The 25,693-nt window shown below is 38.0% G+C and overlaps 1 protein-coding gene across 4 annotated transcripts; it reads right to left on the reverse strand.

Moving 5' to 3' along the window:
* Nucleotides 1-670: 670 nt before the first annotated feature.
* Nucleotides 671-25,550, reverse strand: BRCA1 (BRCA1 DNA repair associated). Of its 4 annotated transcripts, XM_055789677.1 has the most exons (23): nt 25,299-25,550; nt 24,757-24,856; nt 22,686-22,739; nt 22,270-22,350; nt 21,677-21,765; nt 20,660-20,805; nt 19,855-19,963; nt 18,866-18,911; nt 18,258-18,400; nt 14,433-17,798; nt 13,694-13,779; nt 11,915-12,089; nt 10,556-10,688; nt 10,226-10,392; nt 9,462-9,787; nt 8,728-8,815; nt 7,159-7,236; nt 6,640-6,680; nt 5,227-5,310; nt 4,760-4,814; nt 3,510-3,583; nt 2,946-3,006; nt 671-1,871 (listed from the first exon to the last, which is right to left on the reverse strand). In XM_055789677.1, the coding sequence occupies exons 2-23, from the start codon at nt 24,834-24,836 to the stop codon at nt 1,768-1,770; spliced, it is 5,586 nt and encodes a 1,861-aa protein (XP_055645652.1). In that variant the 5' UTR covers nt 24,837-24,856; nt 25,299-25,550; the 3' UTR covers nt 671-1,767. The 4 variants fall into 4 exon arrangements, with proteins under 4 accessions (XP_055645652.1, XP_055645653.1, XP_055645651.1 ...); XM_055789678.1 differs by lacking the exon at nt 25,299-25,550 and having other exon boundaries at nt 17,643-17,798; nt 19,855-19,960; nt 24,757-24,845; XM_055789676.1 differs by lacking the exon at nt 25,299-25,550 and having other exon boundaries at nt 19,855-19,960; nt 24,757-24,845.
* Nucleotides 25,551-25,693: the final 143 nt, after the last annotated feature.

The raw sequence follows: 25,693 nt of genomic DNA on the forward strand, positions 1-25,693 counted from the left end.
GAAGCAGTTTCCACAAATCTAGTCTAGTCCCCTCCAAGGAAGAGGGGCGATGTCACGGGTGTCACTCCTACAGACAATTCTCTAGCTGGAGCTCATACCTGACCTGCTAGAAAGTACAACCTTTGCGTTAGGATCTGAGGGACAATTTCACAATGGCAGATGCAAAACAGTCTTGCTTGGCCTTTCGCTTGCATCTAACGGGCAACGTTTAGTCATGTCCCCCAGCTATCTTTTCAAATGTAGATTATAAAAAGCCCCACCACACACAACCAACTAATGTGAGCTCTAGAGATAAGAGCAGCATCAGTCTGAAGGTGAGGCTGTGTTTAACAGCCTCGATAGTTATGAAATAGTCACATAAAAGAAAGCAGTAATGTATGTCAACTGAGCAAATGCTTCCAGCACTTACACTACCAGCAGCAATGCCTAGTTAGGCTACATTTGCCTCCACTTGGCAACTACAAGCCACTTGATAACACAGTTGCTTCTCAGGTTGATGGAAATTACAATTCTGATTCCAGCTCTGAAATTCTAATTTACATTTTTTATCTCTTCCAGCAAGTCTCCATTCCCCCTCCCCATTCTGAGAGGCTGGACTTCAGATATTTTTTCATATATACCTCAATGCAAAGACTGACTGCTTCACATGAGAGTAAACAATTATGTAAAATACTTGCCAAAATAATTTTATTGCCTTTGAGCATTCCAATATTTATAAACATACTTTCTATAACTTTCCAAGACAACCTAGCAGCATCTGAGCACTGAAAAACTCTCTGAACTTAGCTACAATTTTAAAATTTTGTTTAAATAACTTTATGAAAACAGGTTTTCTTTCTGCTCTGGAAGTACAAAATTATTTATAAAGTTGAATTGTCTGGCAATAGAAACAAGCGATACTTTCTTCCACAAAAAGCAAATATTCTTTGCAGTCTCACTTTGCAGGCAGGGACTATTAGAAGCAGATTCTTGCAGGGCTTATTACAGGTCACTGGGATCCTGAAGTACATCAGTTCATTACCTCTTCATAGGCGCCACAGATGCTCCTCAGGTATTAATAAGATTGGCACAACACCGGTATAGGCTTGTGGTTTTAGGGATTGGTTTACGCTGACAATCAAGTGTTGGCTTCTCAGGGGCTGTACTTGTGGAGAATCCTCCTGGCTAGGGCAAGCTGGCACTTGTATATACAACAAGACAGCTGTTTGTATAGTTTTCAACACAAGTACAACCCATGGCCTGAGATTAATCAGGGTGAAGCATTAGTAATCACAAAATAATATTCCCTTGTATTGGTATACACCCTTATTCAAGGTATGTATTTATGGAAAGTGAAAATACGGAGGCTCCTCAGGAGTGTAAGTACGTTTTAATTCAAGCCCTGAGCACAGTATTATGCTTTTAAATGACTGTCTCCAAAACACCCTCAAGTATATAAACAGGAACTGCCTGCAATGGTAAATAATAAATCACCATTTCTCTGAGGAGGCTGTGTTCTACATTTTCTAACTTTTAAGATTTCTTTTACATTAAAAGGACTCCTTTGAAATTAGAAATGTTAAAGAACAGTAGGTAATTCCATCTTTACGTGGTAATGTTTAAGTAACTTTATTGTTAATAGAAATCTAGTTATTTTACTCTGAACAAGAACACTACAGGCACATAATCTCTGCGGAAGTGACTTAATTCTCAGTCCTTAAAATAATTACCAAATTATCAGCACTGATGAGAATTTGTGAGCAATGGAAAAAGAACTGCAGATCAGCCTTAGGACACAAGGTAAGCATCCAACTCCTGGCACTCATAGCAAGCAACACTGTCTAATACCCACTCTCGAGTCACCATGGCAACATTGTTCTTTCGCTGGATTGCTGTAAAACAAAGACAAAAAACAATAAAACCGTCACCAATGAGTCAAAGCAAGCTTTAGGTGAGCTCACTGATGTCTTTCAGGTTAAGCTATTTGCTTTCTCTTTGACATTTTAAAGGCCTTGATAAAAACCAAGAGTCTAAAACCCAGGACGTGGCACTACTACTTTTAACAATGCTGGTAATATTGCTGCTCCAAAAAGAATTAGCTGTTTGGCAAATGGTCAGGCAGGAAGTTTTGAACATCACAGAATAAACACTAAAAGCAAAAAGCACAGTCCTTGTTATCTTTTAATTTAGGACCTCTGTGACAGAGCCTCAGTTCCTGTCTGCTCAGGCACAGAGTATGAGACAAGCAATGAGTCTCATTAAGAGACAAGCAACAGAAGATTACTGAAGTGCTCCCAGACTGTTCTTCACCATTTCAGGATCTTTTGCTTTATTTTCTCATTTTCCCAGTGCCATGGAAACAGCTGGTTTTACATCATCCTCCTGCTCCATCTCTTTGTTGAACTCCACTGTAGCCTAACTAGCTCCCATTCATCACATAACTCCCACTATCTCATTTAAAAAGTAAGTTTGTCTGGAACACTTGCACTTTCAAAGTCTCATGGTTTCTCTGGAGCATCTTGATTAAAAAAAAAAAAAAAAAAGAAAAAAGGCAAAGCTATATCAATTAATGCTTTTAGCTAGGTACTCTTGCCAGACCAAGAGAATCTTGTCCCATCTGAGGCTTTCTCCTAGGTCTCACTAATCCCCTACAGGCATGCCTCCATACCTTTTAGAAGGTATCTCCAATTAGAAAAGTTTCTGTACAGCTGATGATATGCAGAACAACAGAGCCAAGAACAGGATCTGCCTGCCAGACTACCTTTTAAGATTCTATTGCTGAGATAATATACCTTGTCCTTCTGGATTTTTCTTCCAAGACACACATCCACCTTCAGACACAGTAAGATTTTATTTTGATTTCGATTTCTCTACAAACCTCTCTGATAATTAACTTCTAAAAGGATGGAGGTGATAAAGACACTAATGTGTACCATAAAACAGTCCATGACAGTGTGTCATTTTACCTCTATAATCTGTGTTTTCCATCCAAGCATCTGGCTGCACAACCACGACAGCAGTAGAATTCTAGGATTTCAAGATAAGAAAATAAAAACGCTACTGTTATCTGTCTGTCATTAAATCACTCGCATCTATCTGCAGAGTGTGATAACTGGGCTAACTCTGCTTCAGTGCATCACTTCAGAGAGGACTTTAAGAAGTGGTAGTAGAAGGAGAAATACATTTGTTCCAAAGATATTTTTTTTTTTTGTTATTTCTCTCCACAAATGCTGTGACTAAGTTAAGGCACTAAAGGCTTTTTGCACAGGAAAGTGAGGCTCAGTGCTGATTTCAAGAGAGATTAGCTATCTAGCTAGAGTACTCCGATACACAGAGTAGTCAGAGCCCAGAACACAAGAACTGTTGCCGTGCAGTTTGGCAGCATTACTGTGCAGACAGTTCTCTCCAACATACCTGTATGCATTAAGTCTTTGACAAGCCCATAAAGGCCATGTAACCTTTCAACATGTTGTATATTACTTAACTACAGACCATTCACTATGTGAAGCGCAACATTGATTAACACTTACTGCTGTGTGTGAGAACAGATGAGGTTGCTTCACGACGGTAGCACCACAAAGCTCCACCATCCATTCTAGATGTTCTGAAGAAATCACATATAAAATATTGAAGTAAATAGATTGTTTATCACGTTGAGACAGATACTATTCCCTAAACCCTCATGTATTTGCTCCAAGATGTAAACTATCATTTGAAAGAAATGTAAGCCTTAGTAGAGAATGTCCTTTCACTTTCTAGCCTGCGGAGGAACATTAACTCACTTTCTTCCCTTGCCCTATAGTCAGCACTAAACAAAACAAAACACTCCTGAAAAAGCAAAACATCACATGCCCAAAACTTAAGGAGAAAGACACTAACAATTTATTTCCTCTTATCATAAGTATATAAGACATGAAATTAAAATTAGAAATCAGAACTGTGATTATCCGTCATTAACAGAAGTAGCCAAAGTATTTAATTTCCACGAATTTGTTGAATTGATGGTGAAGATGACAAATAAGTCTCTCAAGTGTAAGAGCCATAATTGATGATTACTGCAGCAGGTGAAAGCACTGCATCCTCTGCGGTAATTACTACAAATGTCAAGAGACATGGGGATATTTCACCCAGTCAAAAATAAAGCTCTATTGGACAAATCAGAAAGTACCTGCTGAATAAGGCAAAAAAATGGGAAGAGAGGTACAAATATTTTCAGTAGAAAAATTCTATCTTAAGTTTTCAAAACATCTACTATACTTTATTCACTTTCAAACTAACAAAAAGCAGCTATCCTGCCCAGCATTTTCTTTGCATATAAACTTCTGGCTTTGTTGTGTGTTTCACTTAACATCTGCTGCTAGAGAGAAATTACACTGAGGATGTGTTAACTGCTAGAAAAAGGATACTAAGACAGAAGAAAAAATGCTGATACAAGTGCTCAAACACTTCTAAAGCAATTACCAGACAGCATGATATTAATGCTTTTCCTTCATTGCTAGAGAATCAAACTAGGTAAAAGGCCTGTTTTGAAATACAGCAAAATTCCCAGAGCAGCCCTCTGCATCCAAATAGAGAACAGCATTTCCATCCTGTCTGGAGACAGAACTGGATAAAGTTCTTTACCCAGCCTGTACCTCATGTAGGCTTTTTGAAAGTTTCAGAGTAAAAAATACAAGAGCATCCAAGAAGAGGTCCAAGCAAAACTCTGGTGAAAGCACACAATCCCCCCCCCAATATTTTTGATGCTCAGAGTTCATTTAATTCCACTGAAATGACACACCTGTAGTCATATCAATGAAAGGACCATAGCAACAGATCTCAAAGTCTTTGAAGATCTGAAAAAACAAGGAACACATTAACAAAGAACATACAGTATTGTTAAAGGACAATACTTAATCTGCTGGTTTCATTGCAGCTCTAGGACTGGTTATCAAGCTATCACTATTTCACAAAGTATATCTGAAGCTCTTGTAACCTACAAAACGAAAGAATATCATAAAAAAACCCAACCCTGTGCTATCCTATACTGATGTTATAAAAAGATAGCATTCACTCCAAGCGCAGTGAGTCACAGAGCATAACCACTCTGCCGCTGACAGGGCTCACTTTTCACATATAAAAATGCTAAATTTGTACAACTCAATAATACAGAACAGCAGAGAAATTGGAAGAAGATCCAGATATTCATAGCCACGTATATGAAACAGTCACAGCAGGACAGGATTTTCATCCCTGATGTGCTTATACCTTCTCAGTCAGAGACTGTCTAGCCCTCCTAGGACCTTGGTGGTTTCTCCCATTGATTACATCTCCTCTAACTTCAAAGTCCTCCTGGAAAATAAAATAAACAAGTAATCAGTAATTAGGAGACTGAGAACACTTTCCTGGTCAGTGTTCTGCATCAGAACAGGAAGAAGTCATCAGATTTCAGAACTGGAAACCTTGCTATTAAGTGAGCATGGAAAATTAAAAGGCTTTTCAGGAAAAATGGAGAGCAGTAATGAACCCCTGCAACATCAGACAACTTTTAAAGACAAATTATAGTTGCTACATAGTAGTCTAGCAAACTGTATAAAAAGAAGGGCTACACTCCAACACTATAATTAACTTATCAGTAAAGTCTCATTTGATACAAGTTACCAGTACATAATATCTGGATCTTCAACATCTATTTTATTTCAGGGCATTCACTTCGGATACAGATTAATAACAAATACAGTGCTGCGTTTAATAATTTCAGGCCTACATCTGACTAACTCCCATTTCTCCAATACTTGCTTGAAACTTCTCCAAAACTTCCACGCAGTCTAGCCCGCTACAAGAGTATGAAGAACACCTACATATTGACAGTTCACTTTGGGGAAGAAACCCCATCGTTTTCGTTATAATTGCAGGCTCTTCTCCTTGCTTGAAGCAATGTGACTGTATGACAATGTTAACAGCTGTCCCACATTCTAGCGTTCCCAGTTAATTCTGTAGCAACTTCCCCCTTGCACCTCAAGCACAGAAGGGCCTTTAACACGCCTTCCTAGGGCTTTTTTGGTGCCAAGATTTTTTCTTCTTCACCCTTGGCTTGACAAAAGGGCCTACATTTCATACCAGAAAGGGGGCATTTCTGCTCAGAGATCTATGAAATCCAGGCTGTGTCACTAAAATGACATTCTCCAGAAATCTGAACTAGAGAATGAAAATCCAAATACTACCCAGGAATACAAAAATCCACTTAAATCAGTCACATCAAATAAGCCAGTTCTACTAGGAAAGGTAGAAAATGCTGGAACAAGTTTTCAGTAGTTGACTACTTTAAACTTTAAAAACAAAGCTATGTATGTAGCTATGTTCCAATGTTATTTCCTTAAGCAAACAGCAGATCTTTTCCTCTATGCTGTAATCCATCAATATCAGTAGAAACACTTAAAAAATGCCTATCACCTCTTCCAAAAAATAGATCCATTATGCCTCCAATAACAATGAATACATATAGCCTAAGTGTGGTATTTGATCCTAGCATTTGGTAAAACTAGAATCTCAGTTTTCAGAGCCAAAGTTACATCTATTAAACGTTTAGACAACATCTGAGGTTACTAATAGGTCTATCTGTGTAACAGCATTGCCTACACATTTGACATATCATTCTTAAGATAAAACAAACCACCTTACCTCATTCAGTATCCTGCCTTCTGTAAAAGACTGAATTACCCCTAAATAAAAAGATCAGAACAGGACAAGTCATTTTATATAGCAAAATTGTTCTTCCACTACCAACAGTCTGACTTCATTGCTACATTAAATCCAAGGTATTTGTACTAGAGGGAAACAATACCACCTGATGCCAAAAAGAATTTTTTTACCTTTTATAAATAATATTATTTTTGCACTAACTGAGATGCTATGCATCTCATTTAAATTAAGAGGGAGGAAAGGCTTTTGTCAAGGTGGGAAGCAATCCAATGTGGTTATCTGAAAGCAGTGAAAGTATTCAGAAGAGAAAGAAGTTTGATGTTGCTGTTTGTTTGGGGTTTTTAAAATACATTCAAAAATATATTAAAGTATCTAGAAGAAACTCTGCAAAACAGATGCCAAGACATGAAGAAATCAGGGCTTTTTACTGGAACAAGTGAAGGGTATATTTGTGGCAAAAAGCAGAGACCGTTCAGCTCCAAAACAAGTTATACTTACACTGGTAACTAACTACCCATTTTCTTCCTGCAATACCCAGGAAGTACTTCAGTGTCCGTTCGCACACCAGCTCCTGATCTGCAGAGCAAACAAGAATAAGACCTCTTTCAGTTTTGTCATTAGTGAAAAGAACAGCTCAGGTGGTGTGTATCTAAAACCAGAAGTTTCTTGCTAAGTACAGCAGCAAAATACCAAGACCATTTATAGAAAGGTTCCAAAGTCCTACTGTCCTGATTCAGGAAACGAGCAGAAAGTAATCAATGTACAACTTCTGAACCCTTTTTTAGTTATTCAGTAAAGTTAAGAGGTAAGAAAACCTGTGAATGCTAGTCAAGACAGAGGGCACTAAGAGTAGGATTCGGTGCCCATACATGTTGGCATACATTTTTAGATGACCAGCCATTTAAGATCATCTTCTGTTCTACCAGCGCCACAGCTTCAGAAGGCAGTTAGTTTATCCTATCTGTATTTGTACGAAAACAGAACAATCCACTTCTCCAAAAAACATACGGTCATGGTGTCTATGATAGCCTTCCTGAAAAAAAAGGCAAAAATTAAGCCCATAGACTTGAAGTAAGAGGATTTTCTGGCTCCTTTTCTATGCTGGTTTTCAAAAGCAAGAAAGGCTTGTGTGGTAGACTGTATCCAAACAGGAGCCAGCTAGAAATGTGGCTACGAAGCAAAATGCAAGCATAGTATATAGCATACCCACACCCAGGTTTGGCTCAAAATATTTAGCTTTTTAAGAAAATATTGGTTAAGAGATGTGGTAGTAAAGTAAAGAACAAATGTAACCTAAGCCTAGACACAGAAATACAATAACTTTCATTTTACTGATGAATGTTACGCTTTTCTGAAGTCAATATAATGCTACGTTTCAGATTGCAATACATTTGTCAAATTTGAAACTGTATTATTGCACTGAAATTTCTATAAAGTCCCTTAAAGCTTTTAATAACGAGATTCTTGAGTTCTACTAAAGAGCAAAAACTAATTTAAGTACCTTAATTAAGCATGCAAATAATAGTTATGATGAAATAGTATGGAAGCACACTTTCACTATCTACTACCAGCAGTTATACATACAATTAAGTCCTGCTTCCAGTTTTCTATTAAACATAAGTTTCTTTCAAAAATTTAGAAAGAAACAGCATTTATAATCCCTGTAAGAAATTAGGAAACTAAAAATAGCATCCAACTTCCAGAATTTCTATATCTCATTTTTTTAGGTACTATGTTGTTTTCTTTTTTGGTTGGTTCTGAACTACTTCATGTTAACATGCACTAAAACAGCTGAAAATTGTGACCAAACAGCTGAAGGAAAAAATTGAGTAACATTAGCTTCAAATCACACAAGGCAGCAAAACATACCCTCACTCTGACTCTGTGAAACAGAATAAGAAAGATTCCCAAAGTTTAAACAAAAAAATTATGATAGAGAAGAAAATAATGAACACCTTCTCAAACTTATTCAAATTTTTGCTGAACCGCCTGCTTGTTGGTTAGCCTTTAGTTAAAATTCTATATGATGTGTAAATATAGGATTTGTTCACACAGCTCCCAACAAACCTGTTTTTATTATGACATGAGTTGTTCCTTCAGTAATGTGATTGGATAAAGTGCTCTGAGTTTTTCTTGCAAACTTCTGGACCAGCAACTGAAAAGCAGTTAAGAAAATTAATAGCTAGCAAAACATTAAAAAACTCAACATCTCAAGTTTATAGGAGTCTGAAGCAATAATGTAATTAAATTAATGGTTTTATTTGTGTATTCTGTATATACATTTGAATGTATCTTTCCTTAAAAGTCAGTAATTTTGGCACCATTCAATAGGCTGAAGTAAAGAGCTCTCCTGACAGTAGTTTATAAACTTAAAGCCATATCCTCCTGGAAATGGATCGTAGAAACAGGTTTTTTAGCAATTCAGAATTGATTAATTACAGAAATGGATCAGAATTTGGGTAAAGCATCATCATCATCTGAGAACATCAAGGGAACTACCAAAGAAACTGCCCCCTCCCAGCCATGCCTCAAGGCTTTATTTCTAGAAATAAAGTTCTCTTGCTTTGGAATGTGTTTTTTCCCCTGGACAGTCATTTAAAAAGTTCAAATTTCACTAAGCTTCATGGTGCTGATAGCATTCTGCATATTTTTAGGAGTGAAAAAGTTTGACTTGAGTCACTCCATTACTAATCTCCAATTCCTGTAAGATTAATTTTCACTGTACGCAGACCTACGTCGAGCACTAGAGGTAATCAGGAACAATTAACAAGGGATCTCTAAAGCTTCTGGGAGATACTTACATTTTCACTTTGATTCAGACCTGATGCCACAATTGACATTTCTTTCCTGTTAGTCACCCCCGGACTTGTAGTATTTTCTTTCCCAGCTGCATTGTGCAGAGCAGATAGAGGAAGACACACACTTCTCTTCAATTTATGTTCTTGAGCGCAGCTTTTATTAGCTTTCTGAGCTACAACAGAACTAATTGTTGCTTCTTCAGTTCGAGGGTTAAGAAGCCTTACAGAAGAGGAAGAGTTATTTGGAATCCTGGTCACATTGCCACAGAGATTTGATAAGACAGACGAACTGTTTAGCCTGGTCCCAGATTTCTGCTCATCTGCGTTTTCTGAAGGAAAAGAAAAATTGTTCCTTGAAACAATTCCATCTTGTAGTCATGGTGGAAGGCTGTTGCTTTACCTTTTAAGTTTAGTTGCTGCAGTCACTTCCTCTCCTTATTTATTACCACACCTTTACCTCTATCATTACTTTTTCCTGACCTATAGCTGAGACACTAGAATATCTTTAAAACTTTCAGTATTGTATCTCTCAAGAAATGCCAATTTATATGCTAGACTGATAACTCCCATTACTGTCAAAATGTCCAACCCCATCCTGATGGGCAGCTATACAGTTGGGCTACCAAACAAAAAGTAACATCTTTTTAAATTGACCAGGAATATTTTAAAATCCTTGATTTACAAGAAAAAGCTGTGTCTTGCCTGTATGTAAAAACCTGAAAAAACAAGCAGAAATCAAAGTGCATTGGATCCCTCTTAAATGTTACCTGCTTCAAGTTGGCAATGACTATATTCTTGTACCGCTTCCTGCGCAGGTTTTGTCTTTTCAGAATGAGCTTTGTTCTTCGACATACTGTCACACTGAAGACCTTTCTCCAAATGTAGTCTCTTTAACGAGCGGGATTTAGAAGATGGAAGCAACAATTCTGGAGACCTTGAGAGAGGGGAAATTGGTTTTAATACTTTTTTTACTATTCTAAACAACAGAACCACGTAGCAACAGCTAACGTACTGTAATTGCTCAAAAGTTGAGAGGTATTTAATTCAAGATTTTTTTAAAATAAAAGATTAGAAGTAAAAAACAAACACACTTTTACCTTTCTTTTTCTAACTCTTTGGTTTTATTGTTGAGAGAATCACTTGGCATATCATGGAGATCATTGGCTGACAATCCCTCTGAACTTCTGCCTTTATGATTTTCAAAATTTCCTTCTGAGGTTGACTCTGCCCCTTTAAAACAGAAAAATAGTTCTTAAACAAGCAAAATGAAAGCAACTGTTCTTAATTGTTTCTTCAGGTAAGAAGTCAAGCATTCTCTAAAATCTCAATCCAGACACACTTTAGAGAGACAAGTGTCCCAAAACAGAAATTTACACAAAATGCTAAAGCCATTTGAAGCACAGCTAGCAACTATGTTTTATTTCACATACCAAATCATCTACAAAACCAAGATGTCAGTTATGTATTAGATGGAAAAAGTAGGATATAAATAGACCAAGGCAAGTTTACACCATTTAGTGCAGTTTATGAATCCCCTCAACGCATTACTGTATCTCTGTTCACAACCAGCAGAGGCATTTATTTGATCGCTAAAGATGCCTGTAATCTGTATCAAATCATCAATAACTAATCAGTTTAAGTTTTTACAAGTCTGAAATCCATATTCTAGTACAACCATGTAAACACGCACTGTATTAACGGAATTATTTTAAGTAGCTTTCCTGTCTGAAGGAAACTAACTATCGATTTGCTGACTTACATCTTCAAGCAGGGTGTTCATAGTTGCCTCATGAATTTAGCTTACTGAGCTTCCACGTCACATTTCAAAGTCTTCTCTATGAAATAATATTCTCAAACTGTAGTAAGGTCGAATGCCATGCAATTCAATGAGCTTGTTAACTAAGCACGGATTCTACCCAGCCTGTTCAAGGGATTTACACACCACTGTAGGTATTCTCCTCCTCTCTGCTCAAGATCAGCAGCCTGACCTGTACTGTGTTGCTTTTGACAGCCAACACATACCCAACCTAATTTCTGTCTTGTTCCTTGATGCGCTAAAGGACAATTATTCCCACAGCAATAGAGGCCAAATCCTTTTGGGTGTTCAGCCACTGTGCCATGCCCCCTACCCATTCCAGTGAAAGAAAACAAGAGTACAACTATAACTGACAGAACAGCAATGTGGATTAGTACTGCCAAATCACAAGGCCTACTCACACCATTTGAATAATTACACCATGTAATCTCACAAAGATCTGCAACAGGAGTTTAAGCTAGGTGTAGTAGCCAAGTTATAAATAAAACATGCATGTCTCACTGAATAGCTGAATTTAGGTAAAATTCTGCTAACACACCGATTTTGAATTAACACTATAATTTGTGGTAGAGGGAAAAAGAACTAATAATAGTAACAACTGTTTGTAAGAAAGCTGGGAAAGGTTTTAATTGCTATTTACCTCTTCCTTGTTGCATTTGTTCCATTCCAAGTATTCCTTTGCCACTGGAATGTGGCAGTTCCCTATGGATAGGTGAAAACCCACAGTCCTGACTTCCATGTTGCTGTAGCACTGCTTCAAGTACAGCCATTTCATGCTGAAGTTTTTTTAGGTTACTCTGCATAACATTCTTCTCCTGCAAAGGATACACAATATTGCCGACATTTAGCCAACTGTTTTAAACAGTACATTGTTTGGTTTTGTTTTTTTTTTTTTACAAACACTTGAAAATTAGAAAACAGCAAAATTATTTTCAATTAGTTTTTACCGTATGTTCAAAAGGTCACTGCAGTGCTTTTACTGTAACAAAAAAAATACACATAGGCTACATCAAAAGCAAAGAATGCAAACCACCACACAGTCATTTTGCTCTTCAAATTATTTCAGTTTAGGCTGCTCAGACTTTAATATGTCAGAGAAAAAAAATAATTAAAAAATGCTACACAGATTTGTTTAAAAGTAATTTTGTCTCAACTGCATTGGTTTACTTTAGCCGCTTGAAATGAAGTTTAATAGTGAACATCAAGTATTGAGCTTCTGCACTTTCCACCATTACTGCAAGCCCTAAAGACATTTTTATTTATTCCTTCTAAACAATTTCATCCTATTCTTCCCTTCTCTATCAAAAATTACTATACCTTCTATTAAAAACATGCCATATACATCTCCCCATAAGAACAGCTCAGGCTTTCAAAGAATCCTTTTAAAAACCAAAAACCTCCACTACACAGGATAAAGCAGTTTCCACAGCGCTGAATACTACGTTCGTAGCTCTAGCACTGGCACCAAGTGGAGCTTGCGTGTTACTGAATAAAAACCTCCCAACCAAACAGAACCCCCCTACCACAAAGAAACCAAAAAACTCCCCAAGAATTCATACTGCCACTATTCCATTTAACCCAATATATCCTGAAATCTATCCTGAAATATATCCTGAAACCTGAAGGTCTATCAGGGAGAATGTCCTGCCAGTCGACTCCATTTTGCACCGATGCATTAAACGGAAGAACCATCCATGAAGCACAAGAATTAAATTCAGTCGTCTTTGACAGATATTAAAATGCATATGGGTTGTTAATGCTGAAGGGAGATTTGTCACAAGACCTACCTTGAAGTTACAGGATAACCCCCACCCCCCAAAATGAAACACCAAAACTAAAAGCCCCAACCACCACCCTCACCACCCCATTACCCAATACATCAAGTCAGGCCATTAAGCCATAATTAATAGCAGAGAAAATACACTGTGCTAGACACACCTTTCATTGGACAGTGCCTGTAGGGTCTTATATCTATAACATTCTAACATGAAATGATTTAATCATTACCCCTAGAAGGCAAGACTCCATGCAGCTAAATATCATCATGTAGCAAATCCAATCCTTCTCACCAATCATCATAAATTCCTATCAATGAAGCTTTTAAGTACAGGAAGCTGATGTTTCCAGCACTAGTCAAGCATGGAGATTCAATACCTAGCATCTCCTACAATTAAGAACTGTAATCAATACCACATAACAAGTTACAGCCATTAGAATGTAATGTTACCACGGAAGGTGAAGTTGGACGAGTAATGGCATAGAAGCAATTCTACAATTCTTCATTACTCTTGGAAGTAATCTAGTGACACAAAGAATTACGATGAAAGCAGTTGCCTACTACACTGCCCTCACAGCTTTCATATACATGCTTATATCCTAGAATGTAAACTACTTTTAGAATTTAGTGCATAAAACTTACCTGTGTGGTAAGGATTTCACCCTGAGAGAATGGTTCACATGAGTCTTCCACATAGCTGTTTTCACTGTCATAGCCAGATCCTTGACCTTGAAGGAGGCGGAAGAAAATCTTAGTTAAAGAAAAAAAACCAAACCCCAATAGTTATCTATGGTATCTTACCACAGAGACCTTTTAACCAACTGTTAAGTATAAAGTGACAATTTTTGAAAACACTCAAATTAGAAGCACAGATCTACTTTAAGTGAACATTTCAAAGAATACCATGTCACACATATGGCAAAGTAACTAGAACTCAAAGTGTTTCAGCAGTGATGAAAGAGCCCTAAATACTTATGAAAGCCATAAAAAGGTCAAAAAAAGCCCTACAGAATTCAACAGCCAATTTCAACAAATATTTCATCTGGGGAAACAGCTTAGGTAGGCTTTATAAAACTTTGCTGATAGATGCAAGTATCATATTACAGTAAGAAAGCTAGCATTTCACTCAGAAATTAATTCCCATAAAACAAACTCAGTCTGGCCTCTCATGCCCAGTCTATTCATTTTTGCTCTGAACAAAAACTGCAAATTCAGGAAAGAAACCACTGAGGGTTTTGTTTGATTGTTTAGGGCTGATCCTTTTTTTTTTTTAAGAATGTAAGTACCACAAATACAGAACTAAAGTTCCTATGCAAACAGCAAAAAAGCAAGGAGCAATGACATTACAAACAGCTCCAGCGATAAAAATCTTGATCTGTACCTAGGTTTGTTCCCATGTTTGGGTCTTCTTGGCATTCCTCTTTGAAGTTAGTTTTGCTTCTTTTCAGCCCTCTATTACAACCTTGAAAAGTTGTACTCTCCTTCACATTGCTCACTTGTTTGGATGTATGACCTTGTATTAAAGGTTTCTTTGGCTCTTGTGCTTCATCGATGGATTCTTGAGACATGTTGGACTGGGAAGAAAATAAGTTGACTGAGCATTCTGACTCCTGGCTTGGTGAAGCACATCCATCGCTTGGGGCAGCTTCAGGCATTTTCTGCATGTTGTTGTCATCATGACTTCCATCACGAGGTGATGTGACAGGACTTACTGAAGACTCTTTCTCAGGTGTCACTTGTTTACTGATCCCCAAAGGTGTGCTTACTGATTTGCCATTTATTAATGTCTGAAAACATGGTAAATCTTCATCTTCACTACATTCTTCATCTGAAGACTGCAGTTTCCGTGCTCTTCGAGATCTCCGAATACCTCGAGGTCTCGGCTTAGAACTAACATTACTGTTGTGTAGTTCTTTGACCAGGGCGGTATCACTTTTCACAAACACAGCAGATCTCTCTCCCCTATCAGTTTCAGAAAAGCTGATGTTCTCTTCAACGTCAGAGCACAATAAGCCATCAGGGGTTTCAGATGAACCTGAAAAATCACCATTCCCTTTAAGAGGTTCTTCTAGAGCCTCTGTGACTAAACACTCAGGTATCCCTATGCTAGTAGTTTGGCTTGCTTGCCCTTCAACCCCCTTTACTTGTTTTCTTTCACTTTTGCTACATTTTTCACCGATGACTTCATAGCTGAATTCAGCAGACCTTTGCTGACAAGTTGCAGCACAAACTGTTGATCTGGACTGAAAATGTAGCATTGGTCCTTTGCTGTGAACAGCTTTGACCTTTCCTGCTTGACTGCTTGCTGAACTGAGGCATATTTCAGTGACTGTGTTTAAATCTGTTCTTTTGAAAGTGTGCTCATCTGTATTACTCTGATCACTTGGGGTTCTGTTACTTTTGCTTGGATTCTGTCTCACCTCACTTTCTATCCCTATGTCAGTTGACAGTGTCTTTTCATTTCCCTGTTCTTGTTGCGATCTGTTTTTGTCTTCAGTCCTAGCAGTGCCCACTCTTAGCGGTGTCAGATTCCCTTGACTTTCAGCTTGCGAAGTATCTGCTTTATGTTCCCCTGTGTGCAAACCTTCAGCGCTGCTGACAGAACAAGTCATAGGACTAACACAAACAGATTCATAGGTTTTAAGCTTCTCTTTCTCACAAACCCTACTCAAGCTTTCAGCAGTTTTCTCTTCTTGCAAGTTTTCTGTTTGTAAATATTTCCTATGCTTATCTTCTACCTGATCAGTACAGGATATCTTTAAAGTTTCAGAAGCAGCATCTTCTACTGCACATGCCTTCATGTGAGCAGGATAAAGGCTAAATGACAGACGTTTTGAATGCCTAAATATATTTCGCAGATACTGTGTGTCTAACTCGCTATCTTCAGCTTCCTTGGTCAATTCCAAAACGTTTTTAGCCACTGGTGACTTTTCGGTTCTGAAGTCCCCTGGAACATTTTGTGTATCATGCCCGCTGTCCTGGGGACTAGTAGCACATGATTCAGTCGGCTCTTCAGTTGGGTGGGAAGCAGTTTGCACAACAGTCATTGAAGGAGACTGTGCGAGGAAAGGGCTGCCTAGTATTTCACCTTCTTGCGAACCTGTATCAGCTACAAAGGAATTACAATTTGAATGCTGACATGAAGGTGTAGGATTGAAGAGACTTTTCGCAATTTCTGCAGTGTCAGATGAATTCTTTAGACCGATCTGTTCTTCAGCTGCTTCCAGATGGCTACGCTTCAGCTTCCCGAGTGGCTTGTAGCTCAAAGTACCCTGGGGCTCACAGAGGTCTTTGCATTCAGAAGTGTGAACTAGCACATTGCTTTGGACTCCAAAGACAGACCCTTCACAATCGCTGTCATACTTTCTTGCTCCCTTAGTTACTGCTCCTTTACCTGTTTCTTTTGCCATTTCTTCAGAAAGTAACTGAAGCCTCCTGCTGCGCCTGACTTGTCTTTGCTCAGAATCAGCTTTCCCTGGTTCGTCACTGCTTGGATAGCTATCAATCTGTGGCTCAGCAGAATCAGGGGAAACAGAACTTCTATCGACTACTAACTGTAGAGCACACATGGTTCTACTAGATCGCCTACATCTTTTTGCTGCAGAACTTTTTTTAGTGCTTTTCTGATCACCATTACTCTGTTCTAGCTCCTCATCACAGTGCTTGCCAGTCACCCCTTCAGTTGCTTTTTTCCACAGGGATCCTCCTCCTTGCTCAAGTTCTGCTAGCATATTATCCTCTCTGTTCTCAGAGAGGTGTCTCTCATTAACAGCAGAGCCTTCATCACATCTTTTCTTTTCAGCATCTCCAAGGTGCCAGTTAACACTTTGAGCGCACCTATCTGCCTTTTCTGTATCCTTTTTCTTGATGAAATCCTCTGGTTGTAGGAAACTGGCATTCTTCCTTTTTCGCTTTAGTCCATCTTTGCTGGAATTAGTCAAGCTCTTCTCCTTGGCCACATCTTCCTTTTTTGTAGTAGTAGTAGGTAAAATGTCTCTTACAGTAACAGGGGTATTTGACTTCCTCTCTCTCTTGTATGTTTTCCCAAATATTTTGTCTTTGATGCTATCTGCTGTTTGTTTTGACCATCTCTTGTTTCCTTCAACCACTGCAACTTCCATGGAATCTACCATAGGGTCAGTCTTTTCTGAAATACAGGAATCTTTATCTGATAAAGATGCATCTCCTTCACCTGAAGCATCAGTTGCTCCAGCAGAATCATCCTGGGAAGAATTGGAAGATAGAATCTCGTTGCTTTTTGAAAACCATTCATTGACTTTCTGAATGCTTTGCTTCAGTCTCTTCCTGGAGACTCGATTCAGGGTAGCACAGGGAAGTGTCTCTGGCTGAAGTAGTTTCTCCACAGGAAGTTCTTTTTCATGGAAAGACTCATTCTCAGGTTCCTGTACTTCCACAGCTTCCACACTTTGTACAACAGTATCTATTTCTTTGCTTTTATCCAAGTTCCTCCCTGAGCTATCTTTTAAGTCAAACTCTTTGCTTTTACTATTGCACTGAGTTTGCTCTGCATCCATTTCTTCTGTGATCTTAAAGGAAGATGTGTCGCCATTTCTTAAGGGACTGGCATTACCTATTCTGTCACACTGCTCTGCAAGTAGGTCTAGGGCAAGAACATTCGAAGGAGAACTCTGATATTCAGTCATATTCACTTGGCCAGGTTTGGCATTTTCAGTGATGCTCCAAGTGTTTTTCTTGCTCAAGTTTTCCTTCGAGAAATCAACTTCACCTGAAGATTTATAGGTATTATAAATTATTAAGCCCTATTTTACACATACAAGAACAATAACAGGCTTAATGGCTACTTTGTTTTAAAAGAACTGTTCTTATTTCCCCCCAAAACAGAGTATTACACTGCACCAAACTCCCTGTAGAGAAAGGGAGAAAGATCAAATTACATATATGTTCATCCAACTTCTTACTACCAGACAGTGCTCTCAATGTGTATTATAAAGGGTAATATGGCATATGTAGAACAGAAAAAGTTTTGCACTTTGATCAAGTTACTTTTTTCCCTTCTGTTCCTGTGTACAAACTATCCACACTTTAAGTTTCTACTCTACAATATACTGTCAGTAGCTGTATCAACAAAACTACAACATACAAGACTGCAAGCACTTACACTGAAATCAAAATGTTAACTTGTGGTCTTTCTTTCAAGCTTTTGTCACCAAAATAACAAACGCACCTACGACATTTGGTAGAATTACTTCTTTAGCACCCAGCATGTCAGGCTGATTATTGCAAGAATATTCTTTCCCTTTCTCAGCATTCTTAAGTTCTTCTAGCTTTTCTTCAGATGAAGTCTGAAGTGCTGCTTTGTCTTCTAATCTGTTGGGGAGGGATATCTACTTTCATTACAGAGAAAACCACAATAGATATAACAGATGATACTTAATTTTCCCTTCTTGCTCTCTGAAAGTTTCTGGAGGAGCCAGGCTGCATGATTGACGCTTGCTATAATTAGATCCCTTCACAGTTTTAGGCCATTTCTTAAAAAGATTCTCTCTTATACTTCCCAAATTTAACATTTACTTTCTAAAGCATAGTACATGCTTTTCTCTTGAAGATCTAATGTCTGTGTAAGCAATAAATCCTTTAGAAAACAGCTTTAAAGTATATTATATGACAAACTGATAGGAGTCAGCTACCCATTCTACCCTGATGCCCTCAAAGTTGAAAATCACTCGTCAGCTTGAAGAATTCTATCAGTCCTATTCTAAAAACTAAAACATAGAAATGAGAATACTGAACTAGTCTTTAGAAAGTAAGAATTCCTTAATCACCTTTACTTACCCAATATTGCTTGCCTGTTTAAAAAGCTCTTCAGATGAATCGGAGCCTATAAAAGAAAATAATCAATCAGTTACTCTGGTTGAAATGATTCAGAGAAAGATGACTTGCCAGATTCAGTGTTTACCATCACAGAAGCATGCATGCTTATTTGTTCTAGTGATAGATGCTTTCAACTTATTCAGTGAAAACAAGTTCAATTGTGCAGTATTTTACCTAATTATAATGATTTCTATGTACAAATATGTACACGGCTCCAGCCCAAAATTATGTTTAAATACAGTGACTTGTAACAGAGAGCTACTGAGTTAATTAGCTAAGAGTTAGTTTCCGATTTCTAAATTTATACATGAAAGAGCTGCTAGTATTTACATTTTTGAAAGGGAAGTTAGAGAAATACATTCAAATATGTCTCTGACCCTTTGATCTTGGAAGAAGCAGTAAGAAAAAAGAGGCAATGAACACTATCCATTAAAAGGAGCAATTTCTTCCTTGAAGACACTAGGAGAAAATAAACTATGCAAAGCATCTATCTTTTTTCTATCAGCAGTCAGCAGCAGATAAAAAGGAAGTTCTGAAAAGCTAGGACAGACAGAGATGAAATACTCCTTTCTCAGTTTTCATTCTTATCTCTGGTTATTAACTAGAGCCTCAAGCGCTAGTGCCAAGGCTTAATATTCTTTACAAAACAGTAGTTATCACTGGTTATAACAACTATAACTTTCTTCACATCTGTACACATCTTTTCTTTGTATCTGGTACACTGAGCCTTTAAGGTTTACTACAGCAGTATAATTTCCTACAATATAATAAATCATGTAAAACCCCCTTTGACTTACCAGCTTGGAATTGTCAATCGTTTGACCCTTTATTCTCATTTTAGGTGTTAATGAGAAATCAATGTTTATAGAGACTTTGGACTTCATCACCTTTCATTACATTGCAAACATTATAAATAAGCTCAACTAGTGTGGATCTACAACAGATCTTACCAAACTCTATATAAATCCCTTTCTGAGAGCCACGTTTCTGGGTTTTGTTTCTTAGTGGACACCCTTTGGCCCTGGTGTTTGTAAGCTGTGTATCCACATTAGCTTCCTGCTGACAGAAGAATGGAAAGGAATAGTTATTTATAACAGTAGGCTATTTCCAAAAAATAAGTAGCAATTATTAAAATACAGCAGGGGGCTGGCTGACACATACAAACTAAGTATTTAAATTGACAGCCTCCATACAAAAAATCCAATACATGTAATTTATCATACTGATACCCGTAATGGAATGTGCTAATAGAACCAATCATCACGCATTTAACAGCTCAAACCATTACCAGTTTTGTCTTCCTTAACATTCTATTCAGCATAGAGCAGATGAAACAAGAAACAAAGCACCACAAACTCATACACATAGCAATCACTAAGTTTGGTAATATCTTAAGATTTCTTAAAGACATATTCATGGTCCTAACGCTAAAAAAGAAGTAAAAAGCCTACAAATAGTTAGACAGCCTCATTAAATAAGCAGTATGAAAAAGCTTTAAATCCTCCTTTCAGTAACAGAGCATATTATGGCTGTATTATCTATAGAGTTCAGGTCTTCTTATGCAAACAACTTTAAGTGGGTTAGGAAGGCAAAAATATTTACATGTCCTTGTCTGGAATGAATATTCAAGTCAAACAGTGATCTGAACACCAGCCAAAACCTCCTATTCCATTCATTTATGTATATGCATGTATACACATTTCAAATAAAACATTAAACAACCCACAAAAATAAACTGGGTGGAAGAAAAGGTACCAAGGTGCAGTTTTCTTGTCCATTTTCTTTAGCACTTCTTTTCCTGTTTCTGAAGACCTTACTTTGGATGACAGAACTTTCTTTACACAGGGACTCAGTAGCAGTGGCTTCTGTGGATGTTTTAGGAACGTGATGACTGTTTAAAACTGAAAAGTGTCAACAGGAAAAAGAACTTTCTTAAATGGGACATGACAACAGGTATTATATATTAATAAAATAGCCTTGCACAGACCCTATGAAACTAGCGTATATACAGCTAAAATGCAATTATCAAAGAAAAAACTGATTAACTTTTTAGTCTGATTGTTCTTTATGAGTACTATTCAAGTATTAAGTAAAATTTGATCTTGCCAGCTAGTTTTCTCAACCCATTTTGCTTATATAGATAATCTAGCCAGAACAGGATCTAACGCTGGTGATTTTAGAATGTCTGAACAAGTTGAAAAGGAAGTGTAGTTTTTATAGCACAATATACTAAGAAAAAATTCACCCACCCCCAACAACACCTTGTTTCCCAAAATATAAAGCAGCATGCATCTGACTTGCCAATATCCTTTACAAGACATTGAGTACTAGGAAGGATAAATTGGATTCCAAAAGGATATATCTGAACAGGGCAAGTTAACATACACTGTTGTACCACTTGCTAATTCAGGCTCTAAGATGTCTAAGAAGTTAAAGCTGCAAGGTTGGGCATAATCAAGAGTGGGACTTTGTCACACAGCCATAGACTGAAGGTTATTTGGTACACATTCAGCCATATTTCAAGAATGGAAAATAAGATTGGTCTGAGTCATCAAACGCACTAAAAACCCTTCAGATTTGTCAAGAGGTTATTGAAGGGAAAGCTTGGGAACTTAACAAAACTTATGCTTCTACATCCAAGAAAAAAAATCTGATAATTCTTTCCATACCAAGTACTGCACAGTAAACAAGATACACTGCAAATGCTTATGATACAAACGTCAAAAACTCATTTAAAAAAAAGAAGCGGGGGTATACATTCACAACACTTACACTTTACTCCAGTGTCAAGCTCAAATGCATAGATAGTTTCCAACAATGCTTCAATTAGTTGCTTAAATCTGGTATTTTCTCTCAGACTTCTGAAATAACATTACCGTATGAGTTGTTTTAAAACAGCAGATGTAAGGGTCAACTATTAATAGTTCTCCTTTAATTTAGGCTGAACAAAAAAAGGAGTAAAACTCCAAAGTGGAACGTGAGACAATGAGAAATCGTTGCCAAGTAACACCACAATTCCCCAAAACAACCATTACTATGGGAATTAAAGCTATCACAAAATGAAAATTTCATATTTTTCCTCACATAGGTTTAGCATAGAGAAATTAGTTGTAATTATTGAACAATAATACAGTCTATACTCGATAGCACAAACATTTGTTAAGAATGGCATCTTCACCTGCAGTAACTTGAAAAAAGTTTATATTGAGGTAAGGCACTAAAGAATTACTCCTTTAGAACTGACAGTTTACTTAACCACCTTTTGTTTATTTCAGTCTTCTGCTAAGATGTTTTTAAGACCATGATTAACTTTTCCTTAGAGTTCAAGCTTTTTATCCTCAAACCCATTTGCAAAGATGCATTACCTCTTGGCAACTTCAGTCTTACACAGAGGACACTGTACAACACCTTTTTTCTTTCTACTGAAGAGCTTAAACATGCAGAATCTAGGGGAAAAAAAACAACAAAGAGTACTCATGATGGTAACAAAAGGGAGGATTTTATTTTCTTTAAAACTGAGCCCGGGCATGCACCACTTCATAGAAAACCTTTGTTATCAAGTTGAATGCCTGTATTCCTGTTCTGGTGTTATGAATAATTAATCAATTCCCTCTGACACATCTGTGAAACTGCAGTTATTATTCAGAAATAAAACTTCCCCCTAAAATATTTACATATTCAGTTACCAAATCACAGTATACATCGTTAGCATTAAAGAAGTATATATGGAGAATAAGAACAGATTGACTAAGCATTGACTTATACAAGTTTTCAAACCTACCTGCAGAAGACGTGATCACATTTTGTTGAAACTGGCTCTTCTACCACGTCCAAACTACAGAAAGAAAACATAAGGAAAACAAGAACACAGAAGTTACATATAAAATCGCAGCAACAAAGTGAGATTCAGAAATACAGCCACTTTCCTAAACTTTAAAAACATATCTTGGTGGGGAAGTAGGACAGATTTGACAATTTCTCATTTGAGAACCTGGTACAGCAACAAATACTGTCAATACGCAATATATACTTATCTACTAGCTCTTCACCATCTTTGTCTGTCTCTGGAAAGAGACAGCATTTCATCAGGGCAGGAAACTTGGTATTAAAACACTAAAGTCATCTTTTTCAATGCTGACCTCCAGTGTCAAGAGCAAAGAACAGAGTAGTTCTGTTGGGTTCAGGAGTCCAGTGGACTCTTACTGTGTCTGTGTAAACCAGATGCACACATGTCAACACAAACTGTTTAAGTTATTCCTTCCTCCCAACCCCAGTTTTCCATTCTAAATCCATTTCTGTCTAGCACTGTGTGAAAATTAGCATTTAACTTTATCCTAGCGCTTTCAGAAAAGCTCTAACCAATTCACTTCAATTCATCTTAAAATATAACCTACCTTGAGCACACACTAAAAACAAATAATTTAAAAAAATACTGCTCTGATTTAGGCATACATCATGTTACAAGCCCTAGTCACATAAAGATTTCATGAGTTTCATAGACCGTGTATGTACATAAGGAAGCATCTCTGTGTTCTGTCTACAACCTAGTACTATGTAAAACAGTTTATGTAACGATTCCAATTAAAACACCACAACAATGTAACTTGGACAAAAAGTCAGAACAAATATAATCCTATTATGGCAGAACAGTCTAACTTGTGCCTATAGCAAAATACACCAAGAGCCAAAAGCAGCCTCAGCATTCCTCAATCTCATGCATTCCTATTTTGGGATGGTTTAATATTTTAATTTTCCATAATAGAAAAGAAAAATTATAACTTAATAACCCATATGGAAATGAAGTGAGGAAGGCCCAACTTCACCATATTCACAGCCTTCTGCCCAGTTAATAATTACCAACAAAACAGCTAAGTGCATTTAAATCCTGGTTTTGAACTGCTGTTCACAATGCGTCTTGCTATTTAAGCTGAACAGTACACACTTCCATGATCTTTTTTGCACATATGCTAGAAAGTAGACATTGAAGGTCTCCATTCCACATTAAAGTCAGTTTTCCTCCCACCAGTCAGCAGTACCAGACTGTAAAGTCACTTTCTGATACATGTCATTATTACATCAAATCCCACTTGCAGTAAAGAACAGCAAATATAGGAAAAGGTTTCTATTCCAGCTCTTGTAACATTATTTGTTAAACCAATGAATAACTAAACCAGCCATCCAATGCATGCATTTGCTCCTCAAAAAGCATGCTGCCCCTTTGGAGAAGGCTGGACACGAGTTTTTTTCTGCAGAGCTCTGCAGACACTCTATGCTTTCTCCTTGGTGCCTTTGTAAAAGATGTTATCACCAACACAGAAGTTACTTTGGTTTTCCAATGGCAGTAAAGTAAAATCTTTCCAAATGAATTTAAAACATAAGGCTCTAAAAACCTCTGCCAGCATAGACAAAATAAACGTCAGCAGTCTGATTCAATGTAAGCAAGTCTTTCAAAAGCTTATCAGACATTCTAGGTATGTAGGCTTTAACTAGAATCTCTGCTATTTCAGTACTTATTTGCATTAAAGTAGTACAAACGTCACTTACCTTTTAGACACAAAGGACAAAGATCCAGGCTGCTTTACAAACAATACTCTAATGCAATCAGCTACATTTTTTCCCTAACTGGATAGAGGACTGACACATTTAGGTTAATTAGAAAAGAAAAATGTACTAGAACATAAGAGTAAAACAGGTTCCATCTTTCACTTTCTCGTTTGAGTCTTATGAAACACCAATATACTTAACATAGAACTCTTTTTGCTTTCCAATAGCCCATATAGTGACAAAAGCATCTGAAAAGAAAAACAGAAGACTCAACTATACTAAGAGTTCATATTATTCTCCTGACATACCATATTGGGCACTCCAAGTTCTTCCACATAGCTGAAAGAACATTTTGTACATCTCCAATAGCAATCACAGAGAAGTCCATCCTTCACATCCAAAAATGCTCTACAGGGGAAAAAAAACAAAGTAACAGTTTTGTTTCTGACCTGCTGCATCCCACGACCATGCTTTCTCCTGTCGGGCTGTTCTATAACATGCTGAACAGCATCAAATACTTTGCTGCTATTTCTTGCGGGAGACTTTACAGCACTGGTGGAGCTCTTACTCTGAATGTTTACAATTAAAACCTGTCAAGCCTCTTGTAGTCAAAAGGGCAAACGGAAAGGGTTTACAGAGGTAGCATTCAGCAGAAGCTCAACAAGGGGCCGCAGAAGCAAAACAACAACAACAACAAAAAAGGAGTTTTGTAGGTGGAAAAGGTTGTAAAGGAGACAGCAGACAACCTGATGCAAAGGACCCTGGGAACTGCCTGCACCAAGCAGTGCAGGTAAGACCCTACAGCAAACATCGCAAGCCCTAAAGCAAAGAGAAGCCGCCTGGCCTTTACCGGAGCAGGAACGGGCCCAGCAGCGAAGACCGTCAGGAGGCCGGGGTGAAGCTGCTCAGCACCCGGCTGGCCAGGCCCCGGCCTCCTGGTCCTAGCCTCTCCGCCGCCGTGAGGGCGGCCAACTCACCCGGAACGCTGCCCAGGGCGAGGCAAAAGCCAGCGGCGGCCAGCCCGGAGCCCCTCAGCCGCCCTAAGGGGCCGCTCTACAGTGTCGCATTTCGCGCCCTTTCCTCCTTCCTGCGCAGTATAGCCAGGCAGCCAATCACAGAGCAAAACAACCACACGTGGTCTGAGAACCGGTCTCTTATTAGCCCCTTCCCGACACGTGACACTCCGGCTCCTCCCACGGCGTGACGGAGCAGGGCAGGGCGTGGGTGATTGGCTCTGCCGCGTAA

Source organism: Falco peregrinus, chromosome 18 (assembly GCF_023634155.1).
Source record: "Falco peregrinus isolate bFalPer1 chromosome 18, bFalPer1.pri, whole genome shotgun sequence".
NCBI classification, from domain to species: domain Eukaryota; kingdom Metazoa; phylum Chordata; class Aves; order Falconiformes; family Falconidae; genus Falco; species Falco peregrinus.